The sequence below is a fragment of the Balaenoptera borealis genome (assembly GCF_965194805.1).
Source record: "Balaenoptera borealis genome assembly, chromosome: 3".
NCBI lineage: Eukaryota > Metazoa > Chordata > Mammalia > Artiodactyla > Balaenopteridae > Balaenoptera > Balaenoptera borealis.
Genome location: NC_138866.1, coordinates 111,280,820 through 111,307,048, shown reverse-complemented (window position 1 = coordinate 111,307,048; position 26,229 = coordinate 111,280,820). Strand labels below are relative to the sequence as shown.

General features: G+C 43.0%; 1 protein-coding gene and 1 pseudogene across 2 annotated transcripts in view; both read right to left on the bottom strand.

Moving 5' to 3' along the window:
• Positions 1 to 3,224, bottom strand: part of RAB8B (RAB8B, member RAS oncogene family) — a 70,366-nt gene extending 67,142 nt beyond the window's left edge. Inside the window, exon 1 of the mRNA XM_082383528.1 lies at positions 3,020 to 3,224. Within this exon, the coding sequence (XP_082239654.1) occupies positions 3,020 to 3,143 (124 nt within the window). The 5' untranslated portion in view covers positions 3,144 to 3,224. The remainder of the gene's footprint in view (positions 1 to 3,019) is intronic.
• A 96-nt stretch (positions 3,225 to 3,320) lies between these two features.
• Positions 3,321 to 19,393, bottom strand: LOC309625841 (glycine cleavage system H protein, mitochondrial pseudogene; annotated as a pseudogene). Its single transcript has one exon. The product of its transcript is annotated as a glycine cleavage system H protein, mitochondrial pseudogene (transcript).
• Between the last annotated feature and the right edge of the window lie 6,836 nt (positions 19,394 to 26,229).

Below are 26,229 nucleotides of genomic sequence, written 5' to 3'. Positions count from 1 at the left end.
TGTGAGACAACTGTTTCTGTAATCAAAATGACTAATTGTCTCCTTCCTTTCATGAATGCAGAACCCCTATCAAAACAGTGTCTAGAGGTGGCAGATGTCCTTTTTTTAAAACTACTTAAATTTTAACAAAGCAAAATTAAGACTGTAAATGTATCTCCATGGGAAGAAAGAGGCATCCATACATATCTCCCAGAACACACACACACACACACACACAAACCCCATGTATTAAGAAATGCCCATTAAGGAATGGACAATTCCTGGGACGCAGACCTTATCAAGTTTTGTCAGCAATGATGTGGCAGTCAGAAAAGCCCTGGAAACTTCCACACTGAGGTGCTTCAAGAAATAATTATGACTGGGAGGAGATGGACCACCAACTCTCCCCTCAGCAACCTCAGATCACCTGGAAAAAGGGGTGACGGTTGGAGGGGCGTAGATATTGCTGCCAGAGATGTGGACACTCCAAGCCTATGTTTGTGATCAGTGTGTGTGGAACTTTTCACTAGAATGATATTAACATTCACCTTATTTTCCTAGCTTAACTTCAACTCCAAAGCATTAGGTTGCAGGTATGTACAGTTTTTGTGCTGCTTGAAGGCAGTGGGCCACCACTTCCTGTCAGAGCTCTGGGGCTAAATAAGAGGCATGGGATTTCCCCTCCTCCATGTCAACTGAAGACACAGCTCAGAGCCTCTCTTTACCACATCCACCCTACGGAAAATACAAAGGCCAGCATCACACATGAGATTCACCCCATTTAACGTCTACCTCCAGTTCTAAGCTCTTTCAGGACACTTGTTTTCCTGCCTTAATAACTGCAACCCTCCACAAAACCAAATTTCAGTCATTAAAAAAAAAAATTTAAAAATCCACGGAAGAAAGATTGTACTCCTTCAGAATGAAAGGTAACTTTTCAAACCTACGATTGTAAAAGGAAGCAGGCACCCTCACAGAAAAGGTCGGACAAAAATTAAGACCAAAAAAGAGGAAACTAATAAAACTATTACAAACAAGCAAAAGTCATTTAAGGAGCTTAATGGAAACAGCATCAGTGAGATTCAGTCACTTTCGATGCAGGGGAATACTTCTGGGAGGGTCACTCGTAGAACGGACAAAAGGTGACCCACTCGACTTGTTAGAAACCGTCCTTTACCATCTGGACTGCAGTGTGCATTCAACAATGAAAAAGGGTTATGGGGTTTTGAAATGAGTACCAGCATCAAAAATTAACGCCTTTTGGTTGCTGCAACAGCTCCCATCAAATCTCTTAGGAATATACTTGAGACATGACATTTAAAATCTGCTTCCTCCGAAGAGAAAAAGTCCCACTCAAGAACGACTGCCAAGAACTTGCAACTCAAACTTCCCTAAGCCCAGACATCATAACACCCGGGAGGTTTCAGACCACTCAATCCATATGAAAGACGCCAGAACAAACAAACCATAGCCCTTCCTAGTGCTTGGCTGAAGAGTGCTCTATACCCCAATATTCTTCTTTTATAAATGATAAATTATCCTTAAAACATAACTCATTACCATAGCACTAGCCCCCTAATAATCCCAGCAATTCTTGGCGAAATATGCTGTAAGAACCATTTGAAAGATGCTTAAGTGAGCCGCTATGAGAAGCCATGACATTATCCAGACAACCAAGAGCTAAGATTCTTAAGGTACTTAATTAACCGCAGCTATTTAACAAGGGAAATGATGTTAAGGTCACTTGTACAGGCAGCTTAAAACCAGCTCTGATTTGCTCTTCTTCAGGTTTACGTTAAGTTAGAGATCTTGTTACCTGACCAGAGTCTTCCAAAAGTAGGAAGGACAGCTCCCAGCCAAGACCAGAAAAATCAGAATCAATTGAAAGTAACTGAGGGGTATATTGCATGTTGTGATTCGTTTAGCAAGTAATAATTAAAACCAAAGGAAAATATACAGGGAGGCAGGCAGAAAGTAAGATCAATTCCCCAGCTGAGAATTATTAAATCTTCAAGGCTAAGAACTTTAAAAATTGAGAAGTGCTGTGGCACAGGAGATAGTAAAGGAATGAACCACATTTTCCTGACCACACCATTCCCAAAGTCACCCATCCTCTTAACACCCTTAACACTCACAGAACAATTTAATGCTCCATAGACAGCATCTCATTATCAGTCACTTTTTGCTCTTTCTCCTGCACTTGATCCAAAGGGAGTAAAGAGAGAGAAAATGGTAACCAGTGCTCCCAGTTACTGGAGAAAGTCCTACTTTCCATTTCCTCTCCCTTTCCCATCTTCTCTCTTCTCTGCTCAACCTCTCTACTGTATATTCTGCTTCCCTTTTTCCTTTCTATTTCACAGCCAGCTCTCCTTTACTTTCTCCACCAAGTATCCTCATTCCATCCTCTGGCCCCCTGAACTCATCTTCTACCTGCAATTTTCTTCTGCCCCCTCCCATGATATCTATGACCAGACTTCTTGTAGCCAGTGCCCCTCATCCCTTACCTCCTGATCACTCATTCCTCCGAACTCCTTCCGGATTCCCGGGTTCTCACCTCTCTTGTCCCTTGTGTCCTCTGTCCTTTACTTCACGGACCTCCCATTCCCATTCCCCCAACCCTTCATTTCCCCCTTCACATTTCCTTCCTCTTTCCTGTCTTTTAATCCATTTCACACCCACTATTCCCTTCTCTCTCTCCATGAGATTTCCTGTGTCCCCCCCACTCTGTCCCTCTAAGACCCCTCCCTGTCACACCCCCTACCCTCTCATTTCTCTCAACACCCCTAGTCCTTGCTCTTCTGGTTCCTCCTCCCCTTCCTTTGCCCCCAAGTTCCTCCTTTCAACCGCCCGCCCCCCCAGCCTCACGTCCCCACCGGCCCCCCTCCCTCATGCCCTCACCCTCTTCCACTGTCCTCGCAGCCCTGCTGTCCCCGGGGTCCCTTCCCTGGGGCTCCCAAGCCCTCCCACCGCTCTCTCCCGGCCCCCTCGCACCCGCTCCCCATTTCTCACTCCCCGTCCCCGGCCGCGGCCCCTCCCTCACCGATGGTGGAGATGAAGGTGGTGTTGAAGGCGTCCTCGGAAAAGCGGAATAGGAGGCAGGTCTTGCCCACCCCCGAGTCGCCGATCAGCAGCAGCTTGAACAGATAATCATACGTCTTCGCCATCTTCTCGCTCCGGCCCTCTGACCGCGGAGCGAGAGGAGCGGCGGAGAGAGGCGGGGAGGGGGCCGCGGGCGAGGGGGCGTGCCCGCTGAGCCGCCGCCGCTCGCCCCGCCCCGCGCTCCGCCCCTTTCCTCGGAGAAGGCCTGCGCGCCCCGCCCCGCATGGCCAATCCGCAGAGGCTTCGTCATCACCGCCCGCGCCCCAGTGTTTGGTGGGGCTTGTAGTTCCTTTGAGGAGCTTCGGGCGTGCCCGGGGCGGCCTGTCCCCGCGGCCCCAAAGGATAAAAGAAGAGCCGCTCTGGGCTGGGTGATCGGGGATTAGGCGTTTCCACTCGAGGTAGGCAGGGAGGGCCGGTTTCCAACTCTGCGTGTCCTACCACCGGAACTTAACTTCGTCGTTTCTTTGTGTGCTGGTGCCTTTCAAATCCAGGACCTCGGAATCTGTGTCCAGCCGATCCCGCATCTCTTCCACCGCGACCCGCAGCTGAGATGCTTTCTTTCCTTCCCGCTGCCCTGGCGCAGGCTGTGGATTATCTGCAGAGTGCCTTATCTGGCTTCTCCTCCAGCTGCTGCCCAGAACCACGTCTGAGCCCCCTCCCGCAGTCCGTCAGTTACGGAGCTCGAAAAGAATGATTGCGGTTCTCACTTGAACCCCACTCCTGTTCTCTTCTTCACGCCTCCAGAGCAGAGCGAAGTACAGTGGATATTTTAGAGGATCTGCTATGCAGACCGCTTACCTCCTCCCGCAGGAAGATGGACAAAAAATCTGGGAATTGAAATTTTCAAGGCTTGTGCTGCAGGCCTGTGCCCTATAAAACTGCAATCATTCATGCGAGGCAGGAACTATGACCGTGGGAATCTGGAGGATAAGATTTGGATTTTGTCTTGGCTCAGCTGCTTAACAGCACAGAGGCTTTCTGCACCTCAGTTTTCTCATCTGTAAAACGGATATAAAACAAGCTGTTTCATAGGGTTGTAGGAAAAATTAAGTGAAATACTGAATGTGAAAGCACTTTGAAATCCTTAAGGCAATGTAGAAATGTTAGTGGTGATGGTTACCTTCTTCAACCCTCTGTAGGCTCTCACTTTTACGGATAACAAATGGGGGGAAAGCAGCATTCTGTTATACTCAATTTAATCCTTTATTTCTTGTCTTAGACTATTCTTTGTGGACGTATGATTCAGGCCTCTTTCAGTCGCTAGGGGCAGAAACCCAACCAGATCACCCTCTCATGAAAGGGGGATTTAATGGCTCAGGTAAAGCAGAAGGGCAAGCGAATAGCTAAGGAGGTCTGGGACCAGAAGCTCTATCCATTCAGGGCTCTCTGTCTCTCATCTCTTCTCCCTTCTAATTTCTAACATGTCAAATACCAACAAAAACTTTTTAGAGTCCTCAATAATTTTTAAGAGGATAAAGGGTTCCTGAGGCCAAAATATACGAGAACCACAGTCTATGATTCTTAGGTCTAAGGAAACACCTTTTGGAAAGTTAGAGAAGGTTATTAAGGGAACCAGTGGACTCAACCATTAGTAGACTAAGGAGAAAACTTGGACAGTTAGTTGAACAAGACAGCAGGCTTTTCTAAAACACATCTTGTGTGCCTTGTGACTTTATGTGCAATGCCAGTGATATTCCATTCTTCGTCTTGTTGCAAGACAAGAAAGACGAGAAAATTCAGTTGGGCCTAGTAGCTGCTTTCACCTTCTATGTGAAAAAAGAAAAAAAAGATAAAATGTGTCATTAACTCACACATCTTAATCATACACTACCCAGAGTGTTGCTGCTAATCTAATGTGTAATTTCTAGAGTCCACTTGATGGGAACAGATCTCTAAGAAGGTCAAAGTCACAGTTTCTATCCCCTAATGAGGAGGGATTCTGTCCTCTGGCACAGGCTGAGCCTCCTTGTCCCAGCCAGTTCCTGGGCAAGTCTGTGAACTTGGCCTCAGCCAGGGCTGAACAAATGTGGACAGCACTTTCCTCTTCATTTGGAAAAGAAGTGAAAAAAATCTTCAAAGACCACTGGAATCCTCTTTCTTCTGTAAAACGTGTACTGATTAAAATAACTTTTATTTCCACTACCTGCATGCAACTATTGGCATTCTCTCTCTGTATGAATAAGAACACACTGATGTGGCAAAGAACTTAAGTTCATAAGAGAAGCTAGGGTTAGGAATTTTAAAGTCCCTAAGTTTCCTTAGGGGAATTTTGTTAATTGATGGGAATTTAAAATTTTTTTGTCTTGTTTTCACTTCCCTGGCTTTTCTCTATTAGCAAGTGTGTATAACATTTGGGACTTTCTAGCTGATAAGTCTGTATACCACTGTTGAACCATTCAAGCATTTTGATATACTGACACTACTTCAAGAAGAATCCAATTTTTTTCCTTTTGTGAATTATGAGTTTTCATATTTTGTATAACAACATGTTACTTAGAGATCAGATTTGGGTGGTAGTAACTATTATTGAATCAAGGCACTTTACTCAAAAGACTGGACAATAAGTGTATTTGTAGACCTAAGGGTCCCACAGATAACAGGTTGCTGGCTGCCACTTTCTTTTCTTTCTACAAGTGGCACGTTACTATGTTCTGAGAAAACCACATCAATACTTTTTTGCCAGTTGCCCAAACCCACCCTTAAAATGCTATGTCACTGCAGATACTAGGCAGACCAGCACTTTCAATTTGATTCTGTAAATGTTTATTGAAGCCTTTGATAAGTTTAACATGTACATGGCAGCTTGACTTAACAGGAATCTAGCTGTCCAAGGAGTTTATTTACCCTCTGTGGTTTTTGTCAGGCCAGTACTCTTTTCCTCCTGCTTTTGGGCAGCCGCTCCTCCCCCTCTGGTGGCTGTGAATCATGGTTCTTTATTCCTTCAGCCACAGAGGTGGGCATATGGCCAGGCTAGGTCAAACTGAGTTCTTACCCGTGAATTTTCTAGGAAGGTGGGGTGATGATGATGAAAGGAGGTCTCGCTGATATGAGGTCTTCGTGAGCTTCAGGCTGGTTGATCAGAATGTAGTTCATTTTCCTGTATTCTCTTGTTGCTGCCCTCCTCTATATGGTTACTTTGTCCTCAGTCTGGCTTTCCTCATGGTAGCAAGCAGGACTGCCATGTTGCACAATTCCAAGAGCCATTATTCACTTCTTACAGTAGTTTATTCATCCTGGGGGTCTTTAACCCCCAAGAATCTACAAACACATTCTTGAGGGTCTGTGTGTTCTCTAGGCAAATTTTCAAATTAATTCAAGCATTCCTTAACTGGTTTAAATTGTTCCATGACACTTGAATGCGAGAAATGTCACCTTTCTTAATTGCTTAAGTGAAATTAAACTTGGCTGAGACCCCTACTCATCAAGGGCTGGCAAAACTGGTACCAAACATTATTGGGACTTTTCCTTCCCTTAACTGTATCCTACAAGAATCCAGGTGCTTACATGGTCCTGAAAAATGAGGGACAAAGCAACCTCTGGTTGTCAGTCTGTACCCATCAGTGCTGATGCTTCTGTCCAACCACCCTTGGGTTCTGGTCCTCTGCCATCTGTTGAGCACAGCTGTCCTGGTGGGCTACAGAGATGTCCTTCATGGTGGTTATTTTCAATGACAGATGACTCAGTCATCGAATAAGTTCTCTCTCTGTTTTCTAAAGTCTGTGTACTTCTGTGTCTTCTCCCTTAGAACTTGAGCCTTTTGAGGAAAGGGACATTGCTGATTTCTCACTGTGTCGCCAACATGCCTAGAATGATGCCTTACACATAGTAGGTACTCAGTTAAGTTGTTGAATGAATGAATGAACATCTGACTATCATGCCAGAAGTCTAGGTTTTTGTTTTTTTTTTTTTTGCCACACCACATGGCATGCGGGATCTTAGTTCCCTGACCAGGGATAGAACCTGTGCCCCCTGCAATGGAAGCGCGGAGTCTTAACCACTGGACCACCAGGGAAGTCCCCAGCCTAGGTATTTATAAAACATCTGGGACACCTTCAGTTTTTTATTTGCTATAAGACCTAGGTATTTTTAGCCTCACCAATACCTTTCTGGTTGTACTTTACCTTGTATATATATGTTATTCATTTTGAAAGTATACTATTTATTGTTGTGTTTAAAAAATCAGTGTGATTATATATTATTTCTCTAGTTTGTCAAGATCATATTGAATGATAACTCCTCAAAAATACCAATTTCTCTTATCAACTGTCTGTCATCCCAAACCATGCTATTTGTTTAGTGATAATCCAGTGGGATAATTCTACAATTTTCTTCATCAGAGAGGGACACACTGTACTCTTTCCACCCACTGATGTTTCCTGAGCAATCACTGGTTGAATAATGTCTACTCAAACAAGCTCACCCTGTGAAACCAGCTCAGCAAGGCCTACCTGGAGGATACAAAGGTATCTTTCATGTGGTCCCTGCCCTCAGTTTGCTTCCCAGGTAATTAAGGGGAGATCCCACAAGCGAAAAGTTCAGTGATAAATGGGAGGCAGATATCTGGCAGACACACACTTCATCTATTCTGATGGGTCAGGTGTCTGTTCTGATTGATTGGCTTTTAATTCGGATTGGTCAGACCTCCAATCTGATTGGTCAAGTGCTTATGTCAAACTGATTGTTAAATATTTTGCATATCTCCACTGAATGTAAAAATTAAATAAAAATGACACGATAATACCAAAAAATGGCTACATGAAATTTACTCTACTATAGGGTGGATTGGAAGGAATCTATTCTAATACACTTGTATTATTTCTTTCTCTAATAATAAAGTTTTTGACAATAAAATATGTTAGTGAAATTCATTCCTTTCATTAGCCTGGGCATTGCTATGTAGGATTTTGTGTCAAATAAGGCACATACACAGTAAGTACTATGTGTTTTGGGTAGAGTTTCTTGTTAGAATGAGTGATTAAAGAAAGCCTTTTGGAACCAACTTTAAAATGGACTTTAATCCAATGGCAAAGTCAAGATGTTATGAAACTCACAATCAGCATCATAAGAGGTATTGAGATACGTGTGGCAGTAAAAAATAGAATAAAAAATGGTTTAAATAATAAAAATATTTACTTAATCATATACTAAAATAATCAGATCTAGAACTAGCGACAGGTGAGTGATCCAGCAGCTCAAATGACATGCCCAGGACCTGGTTTCTCTCTCTTGGTTTCTTAGCAATGCTTCCTCAAAGTAACACTGATTTCAACAGACCAGCCTCATGTGGTTGCAAAATGTCTTGCTGAAACTCCTGGGACACCTAGATTCAAAGAGAGCAGAATGTAAAGAATCCTCTTTCTCAGGAGTTCAAATTAATACCCTAGAATTCAGTTCCATGGGCCCTGACTGCCCTTCCGTGAACAAATCCTAGGGTCCAAGAGAACGGCGTAAGCCAACTGGCTTAAGTCATTCAAGCTGCATATGGGGTCAAACTCACCCTAAATCACAGGGTCCTGTTAGAAATAGAGAAGACAGGAGGCAACAAGGCTGTAGAAGCAACCATTGAAAACTACTGCCTGGGGCTTCCCTGGTGGCACAGTGGTTGAGAATCTGCCTGCCAATGCAGGGCACACGGGTTTGAGCCCTGGTCTGGGAAGATCCCACATGCCGCTTAGCAACTGGGCCCGTGAGCCACGATTACTGAACCTGCGCGTCTGGAGCCTGTGCTCCGCAACAAGAGAGGCCGCGACAGTGAGAGGCCCGTGCATCGCGATGAAGACTGGCCCCCGCTTGCCACAACTAGAGAAAGCCCTCGCACAGAAACGAGACCCAATGCAGCCAAAAATAAATTAATTAATTAATTTAAAAAAAAAAAAACTTCTCAAAAGAAAAACAAAAACTACTACCTGTTTCAGTGTCAAATGCATATAGATATTCATATCGTGTTCAGTTATGTTGGAATTTCTGGAGAGGTCATGGGGCTGAATCCAGGAAAATTCTGACTTGTCTTTCTCTTAAACAGATGGATTGATGTTGAACTGGAAAGAAGAGGCAAGAGAGAAATACTGTTTCCTTGAGGAGGGGATGGGTGGTCCAAAGCTAGAATTAACACAGGCACTTAGACACCTGGTCCCTTTTCTACCCCACTTCAGCAACCAGCTAAGGTTAAACACTTTGATAGCCTTGAACTTTCTAAATTCTCTATCAGGCCCTGACAAGCCTGTCCTGGGATTTTGTAATGGAAGGAAGATTGGACAAAGCATCAGGTGACCTGGGTTCCGTTCCTAGCTCTGCCCCTAACTAGCTCTGTGACCTAAAAGAAGGACAACAACCCTTCTGTGCCTCAGTTTCCTCATTTGTAAAATGAAAGAGGCTGGACTAGAGAATCCATTTCTGTCTATAAAATCCTTTGGCCCTTGAACCCAAGCTCCTAACAGATGTCCTGAGATCTGCCTTAGGGGTTCTGGTCTTACAGACTTTGGTCTCCAAGGCCAACTAAACACCCTAGTGAATTGAGGAGATTCATCAACAGGCCTAGGAGGCCTTGGAGGCCAGGCAGAGTGTGGGGCTGGAAAGGAGCCCAAGACACCTAGTTCCTTATTTTAAAAAGCATTCAGTTCACCCTATGACTCAGTTATCAGTACTTCTCTCTTTCCAAGGAGTGCAAAGTTTCAGTCCTTTCTGTGACGAGAAAAAGTTACTGGGTTGCCAACAACTTATTGGATTGCCAATCTACAGGATGAAGAGAAAAATGAAATTCTCCTTTGTATTTTGAGCCATATTCAATCAGATTCCTGCCTCCAATTCCTACTTAATATGGATAATCATTTCCTGAATAACCTTAAACATAGATTTCGCCCCCACCACCAATGTAACAGCAGCAAAAGGGCTTATAAAACGGAGTTTATCAGGGAGCACGTTGAATGCTCCCAAACCTGTGATAAAACACCCTATCTCTCTTGAAATTTTTGCTCTTGCTGTTCAGGCAGAACTGAAGAGTTAACATGAAATCAAGCAGATCTCTTTGATTACTCATTTTTAAGATTTACAATGATAAATTATGGTACAATCTAATAGCATGCTGAAGAAATAAGGCTGAATAGGTAATTCTTTGGGGCCAGGATGAATATTCAGATTAAGAAGAACTGTTAATGAAATCCCAATCACATAGTAATTTCCCTCCTATTACTTTCTGAAACTCAAGTAGCTGTATGGCCTAATTAGGCCTGTTTGGGGGATTATCACAACATTTTATTTCTGCAGTGAGTGACATCACTCGGCGTTTAATATTCATTGAGGCTTTTACGAAACAGAGAGGTTTCCATATGTCTCTAGAGCAAATCATTTGTGTTTGCCATCTGCTACTCAAGAGTAGTTTTATAGAAAAAGAATGCAAATCGCTTGGTTCTTTAATTACTTTGGGGTTAGGCTATACTACAGTTGGGATTGTGGGACAGCCAATTCACTGCTAGGAGAATACTGTTGTTTACTTAGCCACCAACTTAAAGAATTCTTTTCAAGCAAATGGCATGAAAAGAAATTGAAGCCTAAAATTATCTTCGTCCTTTTAAGTAGAGGCAAAGACCATTGTGAAGTGACGTGTGAGGGTTTTTCGAGTTGGCATTAAGGAGACACTATCCAGAGCACAGGACATTGAGGTCAGTGTAGCAAGCATCAGTTCTCTTTTCTTAGTTCTGACGCCAAAGGAATATATGACTCAGTACTTAAAAAAAAAAAAAAGCCAAGGATCTCCTTGAGCTCAGTATCAAAAAAAAAAAAAGGTGATTTACTCTTAGTCACCCAGGAGCTAATTACCCGGGCTTTGGACTCAGTGCCATTTGTTTCTCCTTCCCCCATTCTCATTAGCTTCTTGAATTCTGGATAATTCTCTGCTCAGTAGCATCTCCACCAGCCTGTGGACACACACCATTAGTTTTGCTTCATCAGGAGTAACTTCAAACAACAGAGTTTTACCAAAAGTGGAAACCCTGGAGCTTTAAGATTATCTGTAGATTTCAATTACTGACGCTTTTTCTAAACCTCCTCACAGTAAAATTTCATTCACTGCGATTGTTAGCGCATAGAATGTGAAAAATTGGCAACTGAAAGGGACCTAGTTTGGCCATTGACTAGCTATGAGATCTTAACCTCATGGCCCTCTGATTTCTAAGACTATTTTCTGCTTTAAGATGCTATAAAATCAATGCGTTTAATAGATCGTTTATTCTAATGTTTCCAAAGTTTGTACCTCAGAATACTAAGTGAATCAGCAGATGTTAGTAGGTGAAACTAGAAGAGAGGGTTTCATGGTCAAACTCGTTTGAGAAATGCTGCTATCAAAGTGTTTTGAAGGTACAGCTTCTCAGAACCCTTCATATGCTGCTGTGCCTTGTGACTCTCCAACACTGGGTGTGGTGGGCAGCTTTTCCTACACTGCTGCCCCAGGCTGCTTTTTGAAGAAATGTCTTAAAAAAGGACCTGTGTTTTGCAGAATATAATTTGGGAAACTCTGATGTAACCTAAACCCTTAGTTTTAGACATGAAGATCTAAGCTGTAAAGTCCTCCTGTCACGATGAGAATCAGCATGTTTACAAGAAGCTGTCCAGAAGCAAGGCAGCATCCGTTAGCAGAGTGCCTGACACACTGGACTCAGAGCACCTGTCTCTGCCGCCTGGTTTCTCCTGACTCCCAGGGCAGGGCTCCCTCATGCTGCCTCTGTCACCATCACACTCACAGAAAGGCCAGCCAAGGGGTGGGGGCAATGTGATGGCTGTTCCCTTCCCGCCTGGGGCTTTACCGTCAAGTCCTGGGGGACTGGCAGATATTGTACTAACTGAAATGAAAATCATTTTATGTGCAGAAGCAAATTCACCCAGAATTCTGAAAGTGCAAAAGACTAGATCCTTAAAGGAACATTCTGGATGCTGTGTTTTTCAGAAAAAAAGGCGAATGTTAAGTAATTAAGCTAACATTCGCCTTCTTTCTTTTCTATTATTCTATATTTTGAGTGAGTTATAGGATGTGTTAGACAGTCCCATCACGCCCAGGCTAATTTCTTACAGTGACATCTAAAGTTCTGTAAAATGAACTGCACAATAAAATGGTTTTAAAGGTGAATTACTTAAATTTCTTGAGGGCATGAATTATATTTACATTGTATCCCTAATGACTAACACAGGGCTTGGCATATATCAGGCACATAATGATAAATACGTTTGCATTAATTAGTAGATTATAATCTGATGATTAGGCTTTAATAAAATAATGTTAATAACATATTTTTTGTTTGTTTCAAACTAGTATATTTTGAGGTTCCATTTTCACTCCTCAATAGATTTTATGTATTTCTCATATGCTTCTTCACTCATTAGTTCATCTAGTTCTGAAGGGGTACTGAGTGTCATCTTGATCAGCCAACCATCTTCATAACAAGATCTGTTGACAAGTCCTGGATTTTCTGCTAGAGCTTCATTAATTTTAGTTACTTCTCCTGATAAGAGAATAGAGTCCACTAGCAGCTTTCACAATTTCCAAAGCACCAAATTCCTCGTTTGTTCAATTTTGTCCCAACTTCAGGCAGACTACAGTAAACAACATCTCCCAAAGCTTCCTGTGCAAAATTGCTGATTCGCACTATTCCAACACTGTTTTCTGTTGTTACCCATTCATGTTTGTGAATTTACGCACCGACAGCAGATTGGGGCCGGTGCGCAGCGCCCAAAGGGCGCCAGCCCGCAGTACCCAAGGCAGCGGCGAGCAGGGCAAGTTGGGTACAGAGATGGCGCGCAGGCTGCAGACCACGGCCCGCATGCTCGCAGCGCCATGTCCATGTTCGCAGGGGCGCAGGGGGTCTCCGCGCAGCATCTAGAGCACCCCGGCCGACGGGGGCGGGGGCGGCCCCTGGTAATAACATATTAATGGCACTAATTAATGATAGCCTACCTTTTCAAAAATCTCTAAGATACATTCCTTGCCCTGGTTAAGGTTTATAATCAGAAGCTGGTTAACACTCCTTATTTGTAACCTATTTTCATAAACAATTGCACTGTGATGTGGTGTTTCTTTTAGGTAGTAATAAATGGGATCACTTCTATATTTGACTTTGAGACACATGCACATAGACTTAGAATTGGAATGAGTCAGTGGACATCAAGTTCTGTCTTCCAGTCATTACAGAATTCTGCTTTCGTCACTTGGCCTATATTAAACATCCCCAGAGATAAAACACATAATAATAAGCCTGAAGAAATGTGTGATCCTGGAGGGCCTTCTGAGTCATCAAAGAAGGATTAAGTCATGTTGGTAAATTATAGTATGTGTTCTATACAGTTGACCCTTGAACAACATGGGCTTGAACTGCATGGGTCCACTTACATGCAGATTTTTTTTTCAATAAATATCCAAAAATATACATATAGAACATCCTGTGCAAGACTTGAAGTAGATAGCCTATCCTTACGTAAGCATGAGGTGAGTGATATTTAATACGAAATTAATATGTTAGTTTTCTTACTGTTTTATAGCTTTGCTTTCAAAGAATTACATGACCATATAGTATGCCTCTCTCTCCCTCCCTCTCTCTCTGTCTCTCTATCTGTCTCTCTCTCGTAACTGGAGAAACTGCATATATGCCTATCATCACAGGTACGTGGTTTTTGAAAAAAATATAACAATGTTTCTAATACTGTAGTATGAATATGACTGTAATACTGTATGCCATAAAAATGGTATAACCATTCATGTGGGTATATGCTAAGTTACAGTGAAGTAATAGTATCAATTACACTAGGCTACCGTAAAGCAATCATATTGCTCCTTTGTTATTAATGCATGAATCATTTTATCTGTAAATAAATATGAATTTCTTTTTCACATTATCTTTTCATTTTTGATGCCTAGTGTTGTAAGAAGATAGGGTAGGGGGTCCCTGGAGAAAGACAGCCAAGCATGGCTCCTCTTGACATAAGAGAAGCCATTTTTGGCCTAAGCCATTTTGTGATCTAAGCCTGGACACAATGCTTGTCCTTGAACTGGTCTCAGTAATTAATGATCTTAAGGGAACAAAAGAATGCAGGAGCAAATGACTGTTATCAGGCAAGAGAAGTAACAATAGCAAAGGTAATATGTCAGTTGTAAAGACTCCCATTTCTGCTTCAATGGTAAAGATTAGCCTGAAGCACTTTCTTGGGCTGTTTTGTAGAATTTAAAGCCCCCTAGAGCACTCAACCACCAGATGAACTGGAACCTAAGGGATGATGCTGTTGACAATTTTCTAACCCTGGTGACTTCAATCAACTAAAGCTTGGACTCTGTCAACCCCCAATTGTATGCTGAATTCTCCTCTGCTCAAGCCCCTTCATGAATGAATATGCATGTACCCTCAGCTTAAAATGTCACCAATTTTGGGACTTTCCTGGTGGTCCAGTGGTTAAGAATCTGCCTTCCAATGCAGGGGATGTGGGTTTGATCCCTGGTCAGGGAACTAAGATTCCCATATGCTGCAGGGCAACTAAGCCTGCGTGCTCTAGAACCCGCACGCCACAACTGGAGAGAAGCCCACATGACTCAACGAGGAGCCTGCGCGCTGCAACGAAAGATCCTGCATGCCACAACAAAGATCCCGCATGCTGCAACTAAGACCCGATACAGCCAAAATAAATAAATATTAAAACAAACAAACAAACAATACCAACAACAAAAACTTTGCCAATTTTGCTGTTCAGGGAGACACTGCTTTGGGAAAGATCCCCAGTGTTCTCCTTACTTGCTGCAAGTGACAAATCCTTCCTTCTCCTGATCTTTGGCTTGGTTGTATCTGTTGGCTTGACCCCCACCAAGAGGTCAACAGTTTTTTGGTAAAAATTTTTGGCGACCACGAAGGGACATCTCGCCTAGCCCCTTTGGGTTCTCCCAGCTCTATGTTGCTGGGGACCTGCAGGCAAGGGCATAGGAGAATCCCTCTTGGTGCCTGAGTTGTCAGGTCCATGCACCTCAACTCACTTATCAGACTCAGAGGCTACTCCAGACATCTTGATCTGGAGGGTCCCTTTTAAGAAGTGAGTGGCATTCACCCAACAAATCAGCTTCTGTCCCCATCTCAACAGGGGAGGAGGAATGACTCAAGAACTGTGCAGTTAATCTTGTCCAGTAAGCAGATAGGGTAGGGGATCCCTGGAGAAAGAGAACCAGGCATGGCTTTCTTGACATAAGAGAAGCCATTTTTGGCCTAAGGCATTTTGTTATCTGAGCCTGGCAACAGTACTTGTCCTTGAACAGGTCTCAGTAATAATGATCTTAAGAGAACAAAAGGACAAACTTAGGCAAGAGAAGTAACAATAGCAAAGATAACAAATTGTAAAGACTCCCAGTTCTATTTCAATGGTAAAGACTAGCCTGAAGCACCATCTTGAGCTATTTTGCAAAATTTAAATCTGCTCCGAGGGCAGAGCCTTAGGCCTGGGAGCCCGTGGTGCCTAAGTGGACAGGGAAAGCACTGGCCGAGTTCCCTTCTGGCCCTTTGCACCCCTCCCCCATTATCTCCCCCAGGGTCTCCCCCGTCGCCGCTGGGCCCCTAACCGTGGGTGGGTCCCGCTGGCTGTAGGAATTCCTTCCCTCCCCCAGCTAACCCTCAGGGATGCTGGTCCCGAGGTCCGGCCTTTACTTTTGTTCCCCCTTCCCTCCCTCCCACTCCCTCAGGACCCGCAGCTGGAGGGGGCCTCGGCGGGCAGAGGATCAGGCCCCAGATCTCAGCAGGCTCCTGGGTGCCCAAGTGGGCAGGGGAAGTGTGGCCACACTCCCTTTTGATCCTCTGCCCTCCCAGTGGTCCCCCAATTTCCCCCTTTGGGTGTGGGATCCCTTCCCCTCCCCCAGCCGCCCCTCAGGGGCGCCAGTCCCATCCCACCTCCCCTTCTCCCCCACTTCACTCCCCTCACGCCCCACGTACTACCCGGTCGCTGGGGGCTCCTCCTGTCCCCTTAGGTGTCTGTGGTCCCCCACCGGTGCCTGGTAGGTGACCTAGTTGTGAGGAGAAGGAGACGCAAATTCTGCATTCTCCTAGTATGCCATCTTGACTCCACCCCCTCCTTTTGATATTTTTGACAAAATTCCCAAATATCATATTCTTTTTAAAAAATTTTTTGGCCATGGCACACGGTTTGTGGGATCTTAGTTCCCCAACCAGGGACTGAACCTGTGCCCCCTGCAGTGGAAGTGCAGAGTCTTAACCAGTGGACCACCAGGGAAGTCCCCCAAATATCAAATTCTAACTGAAGTTCTTTTGACCTCCAGCTAACTATGATGCTTCAGAGGACCCCTGAAGCACCTCAGAGAGAGATATTAAATTAACTAGGATTATTTGGTATGTTAAATTACATGGGAAGCATTGTCAAATGAGTGATAAGCTTTCTCAGGTTATACTATAGGGATAAATGTTATTATTATTAATATAGATACTCTAGAATTAGATGAAATTTCTAAAATTTGGATATGTCCTGGTATATAATGTTATCTGTCATAATTCTAGGTATTATCTTAAAATGTTGTATGTCACAGCAGTAACCAACATTCTTTGTCAATTACATTGTAATCAGGTGTTAATCACGCCTTTTTAAGCCTTTTGTCATTTACAGACAGTTATTGTTATACTCTGATGTTTTGCAAAAGTGCTTCATCTTCAAGAAGATTCTTAGGAAGGATGTTTTGATAAGTACAGGTCTCTGATAAATTTCTGATCATACTACTGAACTGGGTAAGAAATTAAAGAATCTTAATGAAAACCTGATGGCTTCATAAAACTGTTAACAAAAAGGATTAGCTATTGAGTGAACTAATGAATATGGTTATAATTTTTATGGTTTTTGTCTAAAATGTTACTGGCTTTAATCTGTGTTTTCCAGATATAAAGAAACCCTTCCGCTCAAGCTAATTATGACTAACAGCAATTTGGTAAATTATACCTTTGGAAGTAAAACAGGAACATTTGTCTTTTTTTTTCTACCTGATCCCTCCAAAAATTAGAAATTCTTAAGTTCCCCGCAGCTTTATCAGGTAAATAAAGAAGGCCACCATCTAAAAGGTACAGGAACCTCAAGATATTTTGGGGACCTTGAAAAGGGCGGAATTCACTCAAATCTATAGATATTTCAGGTGAAATCTGTGACAGGCCCATGGCATGGCTTTCCTGGCTTTAAGATACCTTTCAAAAGTTCAATTGAGATTCCTTATGAAAAGCTCTAGCCGAGCCAACTTAAAAGAGCCTAAGTAATCAATTAATCAGACTTATTTTGCAAATAAATTAGTCTTTATTTGGCTATATTTGCTAAAAATGAGGGTAATTTTAGAGAAAAATTATGTTTCAGTGGATACTAAAATCAAGTTTTGTTAATTGAGGTCTGTATTTACTGCCTGAGACTCACCTCCCAGATAGCTACGTATTGTTACGTTACATAATTGTAAATTTTAAATGAATTGCTAAAAAGACACTCTAAATTTGTTTCTGAAGCTTATCACAACAATGTGTCTTTAGAAGAAGATCAGATGCCCCATGTCAAGGCCCTATCAAAATTGAATGTTATTGTGTTAGCCATATGTTTGCCCTGATGTTCAGGAGGAAAAGAAAATTATCTAGTGAAGTTATCACAGAGTGTAACTACTCATGACATGTATCACTGCTTGCTTTAAGTCTACTGCTATAAGCACATGAACAATGTTTGTGTTACAATTTGGTCTAATGGATAAATGTATATATAACCTACAAAATGTTTCCCCATTAACATACCTCTGAGCCTGTTCACAATATTGATTAACTTCCCCCAATGTGGATAACTAGAAGAATATCTATATATTAACAAAAAGTAGGCTTAGCACCAAGAGACATGATGAACCCAGGGCAGGCAGCAACCACCCTGGCATCAAGGGAAAAATATTTTTGTCTGTTGAAAGACTTTCAATCAAGAGGGGAAATGATGAAAAAAAATCTTCATATTGAGATATGGGGAAGTCATGCTGGCTTATACATGGTTTAACTTAAACTTTACTGACCAGAATGGCCTGTTTTGTGGCCTATAGAACATGCATTGTACATCTGCTTTGGCCACTGAGGAGAGGAATGCTTTTAGAAATCAAACATAGAGGGGAATTCCCTGGTGGTCCAGTGGTTAGGACTTGGTGCTTTCAGCTTTCACTGCAGTGGGCCTGGGGTTCAACCCCTGGTCAGGGAACTAAGATCCTGCAAGCTGCATGGTGTGGCCAAAAAAAAAAAAAAAAAAATAGAAGGAAAGAAATCAAACAGAGAGGACATCATCATCACTCACATAGAGGCTTTAACAAAATTTATCCAGCAAGCCTTAACAACAGTAATCAGGCTGTCAATCTAATGAACTCAGAAGTTTCTATGATGAAAAAGCGGTCCTACAAAACTGCATGGCCCTTGATATTTTAACAGCCTCTCAAGGAGGAACTTATGCTATAATATATACCAAATGCTGTTTTTAATACCTGGTGAGTCTTCTAATATAACTCACCTTATGATGCACATGAAAAATCAAATCTCCTCTCTGAATGATCCCCTCCCAGTTTAGGGAAAATATTAGAAAAATGGTTTGGTTTAGGCGGCTCTTGGCTCAAGTCTGTGCTAATGATGTTGCACAGTTGCTGTTAACTGTCTCTCCCACTGTGCCTCTTCTACACCTGCTAGAATAATGCTATTCAAGCAAGGTTCAGACACTACTTTGGTGGACCCCAAAACTTACCTAGCTCTAGCAGCAAGAGAGTTTCACTCCTCTAACTAGGGAGACTAAAACATCCATTCTCAGCAGGAAGCAATTACAGAAGACTTAGCTTCAGTCCAGTACCCCTCAGGATTGAAGAGTGAAATATCTCAAGGGGGGATTTTGTAAGCAGATTGGGTAGAGGGTCCCCAGAGAAAGAGAACCAGGCATGGCTTTCTTGACAAAGAGAAGCCACTTTCGGCCTAAGTCATTTTGTGGTCTAAACCTGGCCACAGTGCTTGTCCTCGAACAGATCTCAGTAATTAATAATCTTAAGGGAACAAAAGAAGCAGGAATAAATGACTGTTACCAGGCAAGAGAAGTAACAATAGCAAAGATAGCAAATCAGCTGTAAAGACTCTCAGTTCTATTTCAGTGGTAAAGATGAGCCTGAAGCACTCAATCACCAGATCAACCAGAACCTAAAGGATGATGATGTTGACCTTTTCTGACTCTTGTGACTTCAATCAACTAAAGCTTGGACTCTGTCGACCTTTGCCCAATTCTATGCTGAATTCTCCTCTGCTCAAGCCCCTACATAAATATGCATGTACCTTTAGCTTAAGCGGAGACACTTTTTTGGGAAAGATCCCCCAGTGTTCTACTTACTTGCTTAAGTCCTTCCTTCTCCTGCTCTTTAGCTTGGTTGTGTCTTTTGGCTCAACACCCACCAAGAGGTGAACCCAGTTTTTGGGTAATAGTGTTAGTTATTTGGATAACATCTACAGTGTTTTCTATCATATAAGACAATATTGATGTAGGTACTGACAGAAGATTCATCTTGTAAACAGACAACATAAACTTACAGTATCAATAAGTACAGTATAGTACTGTAAATTTTTTTCTACTTTATGATTTTCTTAATAAAATTTTCTCTTCTGTAGCTTACTTCATTATAGGAATAGAGTATACATTACATATAGCATACAAAATATATATTAATGGACTGTTTATGTCATCAGTAAGGCTTCCAGTCAACAGTAGGCTTTTAGCAGTATGTTTCGGGGGAGTGAAAAGTTATATGCAGATTTTTGACCGTGTGGGGTAGGCACCCCAAGCCACCACATTGTTCAAGGGTCAACTATATTTTTATTTAATAAAAAAATTTTTTTAGCACCTACAATATATAAAGCAACTCTCCAGGTACTATAAGGGTAATAAAGATGAAACTGATCCAGACCATCTCTTCAGAAGCCAATGGTGGTCGACAGATGAATGGATAAAGAAGATGTGGCACATATATACAATGGAATATTACTCAGCCATAAAAAGAAATGAAATTGAGTTATTTGTAGTGAGGTGGATGGACCTAGAGTCCGTCATACAAAGTGAAGTGAGTCAGAAAGAGAAAAACAAATACAGTATGCTAACACATTTATATAGAATCTAAAAAAAAAAAAAAAATGGTCATGAAGAACCTAGGGGCAAGACGGGAATAAAGACACAGACCTACTAGAGAATGGACTTGAGGATACAGGCAGGGGGAAGGGTAAGCTGGGACAAAGTGAGAGAGTGGTATGGACATATATACACTACCAAACGTAAAATAGATAGCTAGTGGGAAGCAGCCGTATAGCACAGGGAGATCAGCTCGGTGCTTTGTGACCACCTAGAGGGGTGGGATAGGGAGGGTGGGAGGGAAAGAGATGCAACAGGGAAGAGATATGGGGACATATGTATATGTATACGTGATTCACTTTGTTATAAAGCAGAAACTGACACACCATTGTAAAGCAATTATACTCTAATAAAGATGTTAAAAAAGAAAAAAAAAAGAAGATGTGACACATATATACAATGGAATATTACTCAGCCATAAAGAGAAATGAAACTGAGTTATCTGTAGTGAGGTGGATGGACCTAGAGTCTGTCATACAAAGTGAAGTAAGTCAGAAAGAGAAAAACAAATACCGTATGTTAACACATATATATGGAATCTAAAAAAAAAAAAAGGTTCTGATGAACCTATGGGCAGAACAGGAATAAAGACACAGACGTAGAGAATGGACTTGAGGACACGGGGAGGGGGAAGGTTAAGCTGGGACGAAGTGAGAGAGTAGCATGGACATATATACACTACCAAATGTAAAATAGATAGCTAGTGGGAAGCAGCTGCACCACATGGGGAGATCAGCTCGGTGCTTTGTAACCACCTAGAGGGGTGGGATAGGGAGGGTGGGAGGGAAGTGCAAGAGGGAGTGGGTATGGGGATATATGTATGCATATAGCTGATTCACTTTCTTATACAGCAGAAACTAACACAACGTTGTAAAGCAATTATACTCCAATAAAGATGGTAAAAAAAAAAAAAAAGAAGCCAAAGGTGGGACTTCCCTGGTGGTCCAGTGGTTAAGACTCTGCACTCCCAATGCAGGTGGTGCAGGTTCGATCCCTGGTTGGGGAACTAAGATCCTGCATGCCACACAGTGGGGCCAAAAAAAAAAAAAAAAAAAAAAAAGAAGCTGATGGCCTTGCAGGGGAGGTGGAGCACACTCGTAAATAATTACAATGCCAGGTAAAATTATGATCTGCCAGTAATGTGCTGTTGTGTTATTTATAGTTCTTTCCAAATTAGTTTATTTTTCTTTCAAAACTGGTAGTCTATAGTTAAGCGGATTATCCAGTATATTAGAACTCCCTGTTCCCTAACTATTCTGGATAAATGAAATGTTACATTCCTCGATATCAGTGACATCAGGTGTTACTAGCAGCCATCAACATTGTCTGAGAGTCATTCTTCTCATTCAATGACAGGACTGTACCGTTCCAGCAAGGTCTTATTGACAGCACCACATCACCTTCTTTGGACATACAATTCACCTGAACTGGATGGGCGAGGAGGATGGATCAGATAATGTGGGAACTTGAACTGTGGTGGGGAGGCTGAGGGCATGCCTTCAGGAAGTTGGATACTTGTGTGGGTGGCAACACAAAAGTAGATGGGCCATGTTATCAAGTGACAACCAGAGATGGGGTCAGTATAGGCACGCAGATTGTCCCTGGCTCTACAGAATGGGTGTCTGAACAGATAGTGGATCTGTGGGGGCAAAGGCTGTAGGGGCAGGAAGAGGACCTGTCTGTTCACTCCACAGATGTGACCACTATGTGATGGTGTGAATTGACTCTTTTATTCTGATTTGGGCTCTGTTTTTATCTCCATTTTAAAAGCAAAAAAAAAAAAAAAAAAAATTTTAATGTATTAATTTATATAAACACCATCAAAAGATCATTAAGGAAATATGTCCTTCATATATTAGGAACAATGCTGTCAGAGAAGGTTGGACTAAAGCCTTTGAATCAAGAATCCAGAATTCAATGTTGTTACCATTTACATACAGCACAGTCACATATTAGCATCAGAATATACATCTTACACATTTCCTTATTTACATCTTTGGCCTTGAGAATTTGATGATAAAAATACTTTTTAGATGTGGACATGGTTCCCTTAAAATTAAATGTTGTGGGACTTTCCTGGTGGCATAGTGGTTAAGAATCTGCCTGCCAATGCAGGGGACACAGGTTCGAGCCCTGGTCTGGGAAGATCCCACATGCCATGGAGCAACTAAGCCCGTGCGCCACAACTACTGAGCCTGCGCTCTAGAGCCCGCGAGCCACAACTACTGAAGCCCACGCGCCACAACTACTGAAGCCCGTGCGCCTAGAGCCCGTGCTCCACAGCAAGAAAAGCCACCACAATGAGAAGTCCGCACACCGCAATGAAGAGTAGCCCCCGCTCGCCGCGGCTAGAGAGAGCCCGCGCGCAGCAACGAAGACCCAATGCAGACAAAAATAAATAAGTAAAATAAATAAATTTATTAAAAAAAAAAAATTAAATGTTGTAAATCATTAATTTAAACAAAGTTGATCTGTGAGTTAATACGGGAGCTGGTAATGTTAACCTCTTTGCATCTCAAGCCCCAGGACTGGGAGCATGACTCTGACTCTAAGGGAAACAATGTGGACAGAGGGATCTGTTTTGTCCCACGGCTCCTCGAAACCTCGGCTGACCCAAGGACCCCTCCACAAAGAGCAAGGCGGCACACGCCCAGGGGCCCGGGGAATCTCTCCTTCTACCCACTTGGTCCATTTTGGGGAGGCAATAGTAGGGGTTCCCAACCTAGGGTCACCACCTAGAGCTTTGGTATCTGTTTTTTTATGGGAGCTCAGCCTCTTGAGTAAAATATTTAATTACAGAGCTTATTCATTAGGTTTCTGGCCTTGACACCTACTGGAGACCACGCCTACTGCCCAGAGTAAGTAAGTTATTTGTGGGAGGCAGCAGACATAATACTTGAAACAGCTCATGCCTCTGTGCCTTGTAGCTGAAGTGAAATTATTTATGGTATCCAGATTTGTGCCGTCTCCAGTATTAACTCACACTTTTGGCTGATTTATTATTTGGCCAGAGAGCATTTGCTCTTAGGTCTTGGCAAGAGGCCCCTCCCTGGGGCCCACTCTTTAGAGAGCCCTACTCTTGCTCTCTTCTGCTCATTCCTCTTCACTGGGTGAGGAATCCACAGGCCAAGTGATTTATTCACTCAGAGCCTTGCCCTGCTTTTAGGTCCAGAATTCCCTGCCAAAGTCCCTGCTTCCAGGACTGGTTATGAACCTCTTTTCCCGATCTACCCTTCCAAAGGGAGACCGTGCCATTGGTGTGGTACCACAGGCCCAAAGCGGTGGCTGTGAGGGGGTGCCGATGTGGCAGGAGCTCGAACGTATGTGGGGTGGGATCATCGTCGTGTGTATATAAGGCCCTTTATGATATGGGCCAGGGCGGCGGGTGGGAAATGACATCAGGCCAGAACTGCTTTCTTGGAACCACCACATTCTGGTGTGGAGCTCTGAGGAGTTTTGCATCAATCAAACTGATTTTATAGGTCATTATAAACATCTATCAAGGTAGGAAAGGCGAACTGGCCTGTAAAGGCTAACTTGTTAGCTTCAGCTATAATTTTTTAATATTTAGACACATGATAGGTGGGCCTCCATTTTTCCTGTTCCCCACATCCCACAAATATGGGACTAGGTCTGCTCTTGGAATAGGTTCAATTCTGAGTTCATTTAAAATTTTAATATAAAGGATCTGGTAAGAGACGGGTGAAGTGTGGGTAGTGGGTAGGCGGCTTTCCACCAGGTCAAATGTGACATTGCTACAATTGCCCACATTTCCTGGCCTGCTCTCTGGCCTGGCAGGAGAAACCTTATGTGCATGTGTGTTTAACATCCACTGAGAGCCAGAAAAATATGACTTGGCTGTTTTCAAAGAATTCAAGCCCCACACTGTGCTCTGGTTGTGACAGCTGCCGTTCCCCTGCCAAGCAGCTCTTCCCAGCTGACTTCCTTAAGCTGTTTGGAGTTAAGAGCTGGGCACTTTGAAGGCCTCTTCCAGGCCAAAAAGAATGAACTAGAAAGGGAATTGGGGCAGGCTTCCTTGGTTGCACACCACTTCACTTCAGCAAACCCCTAAGCCTTGCTATCTGTTTTGTCAGCTGTAAAATGAGCAGACTATTTCAGCCCTGCCTCAGAGGGCACCAAGCGGCGGGTTTAATTAATGATGATTGTGATGGGCTTTGTCATGTAAAGTCATATATAAATGAAAAGGAGCATTGGAGCTATTTTATCCAAAATCTGGAGTGCATCCTGCTTTCCACTGCCATCGATAAGACTTGACGTCCTGATCACAGACCGCTGCAGACTTCAGGAAAACAGAGAAACAGAGAAACTTCAGAAAAACACAGCTGGGCTCGCCTTACCTGAACAGAAAGCAGGGTTCGGTCATGGAAGTGGAGCACAGAGCAAGCAATCGGTGCATGGTTCAGATTTCTGATGGCAAGCAGCACTGAGATCCACTGGGTCCAGCTGGCGGCAGATGATGGACTGGTTTCTGCAATCAAAGTACGAAGAACAGGTGTACCCATTTATTCCTGGGACTGCTCTGGAAAGATCCTTGAGATTGAAAGTGTCACGTTGAGGGGACAGCTCTTTCCAAAGATCTCCCCTGCCCTTCTCCCTGTTGTCCCTGCCTCGGTTTGCTGGCTGACAGCTCACAGCAGAGGTGTTTTCTTCAGGGACAGTGTTTACTGAGAACAGGCCGCAAGGATCAATCCTGTCTAGGATCCATTTCTTCCTTTAGTCTTGTGTCTTATTCATAAGGGTCACAACCCACAGTTCACTTAAAGACACGGGTACATGATTAACCAGAAGTTGTGCTGGTCCTGCTGAGAATCACACCTGAGAATTGTTGATTACTTTGGCTAACAGGGGATTTCTGTCTCTCTGACATGATTCAGCTAACAGCAGCAAATCGTAACTTTTATATACTTAGTAGACATGATCATTCCTTCCCTTCATCTCCTAGAGCTAGGATGTTACTGGGATGAGACACCATATTCAGCGTTCTAACTATTTTGTACAGCCTCTTGTTAAATATTAGATGACCTTGAGCTCCTTGAGAAACCCAAGAGGGTCTTAATCATTTTTGCATTACCCTTGACATCAGTGCCTTCCTTATAGGAGACAAAAACAAAAAACAAAAACAAAACCCCCAACAACTTGTTTTGATGCATTGAAAATGAAAACTCCTCATGAGATAAAAAATGATAGGAACTCCCACTGTCCATTAGGGAGCTTCGTTTTCAATTTTTTACAAAAATTTCTTGTTGGACGATCTAAGTATTTTATATTGGTTAAGGTCTTCAGCTTCAGCCAGACTTGGGCTTATATGCTTGTTCTGCAAATTACCATTCATGGGACCTTAACTAGCATGCTGCCTTAGTTTCTTCATCCGTAAAGTGGGGAAAATAATACTATCTCTCCCAGCAGTCCCCAACCTTTTTGGCACCAGGGACCGGTTTCATGGAAGACAATTTTTCCACAGAGTGGGGTGTGGGGCGGAGGGCGGGGGGAAGGTTTCGGGATGATTCAACCACATTCCATTTATTATGTACTTTATTTCTATTATTATTACATTGTAACATATAATGAAATAATTATACAACTCAGCATAATGCAGAATCAGTGGGAGCCCTCAGCGTGTTTTCACTTGCCACTCACTGATAGGGCTTTGATATGAGTCTGCAAGCAGTTGGTTTATTATGGTCTCTGTGCAGTCAAACCCTCTGCTAATGATGATCTGTATTTGCAGCCGCTCCCCAGTGCTAGCATCACCGCCTCAGCTCCACCTCAGATCATCGGGCATTAGATTCTCATAAGGAACGCGCAACCTAGATCCCTCGCATGCACAGTTCACAGTAGGGCTCGCGCTCCTATGAGAATGCAATGCTGCCGCTGATCTGACAGGAGGCGGAGCTCAGGCGGTAATGCGAGCGATGCGGAGCGGCTGTAAATACAGATGAAGCTTCGCTCACTCGCCCCGCCGCT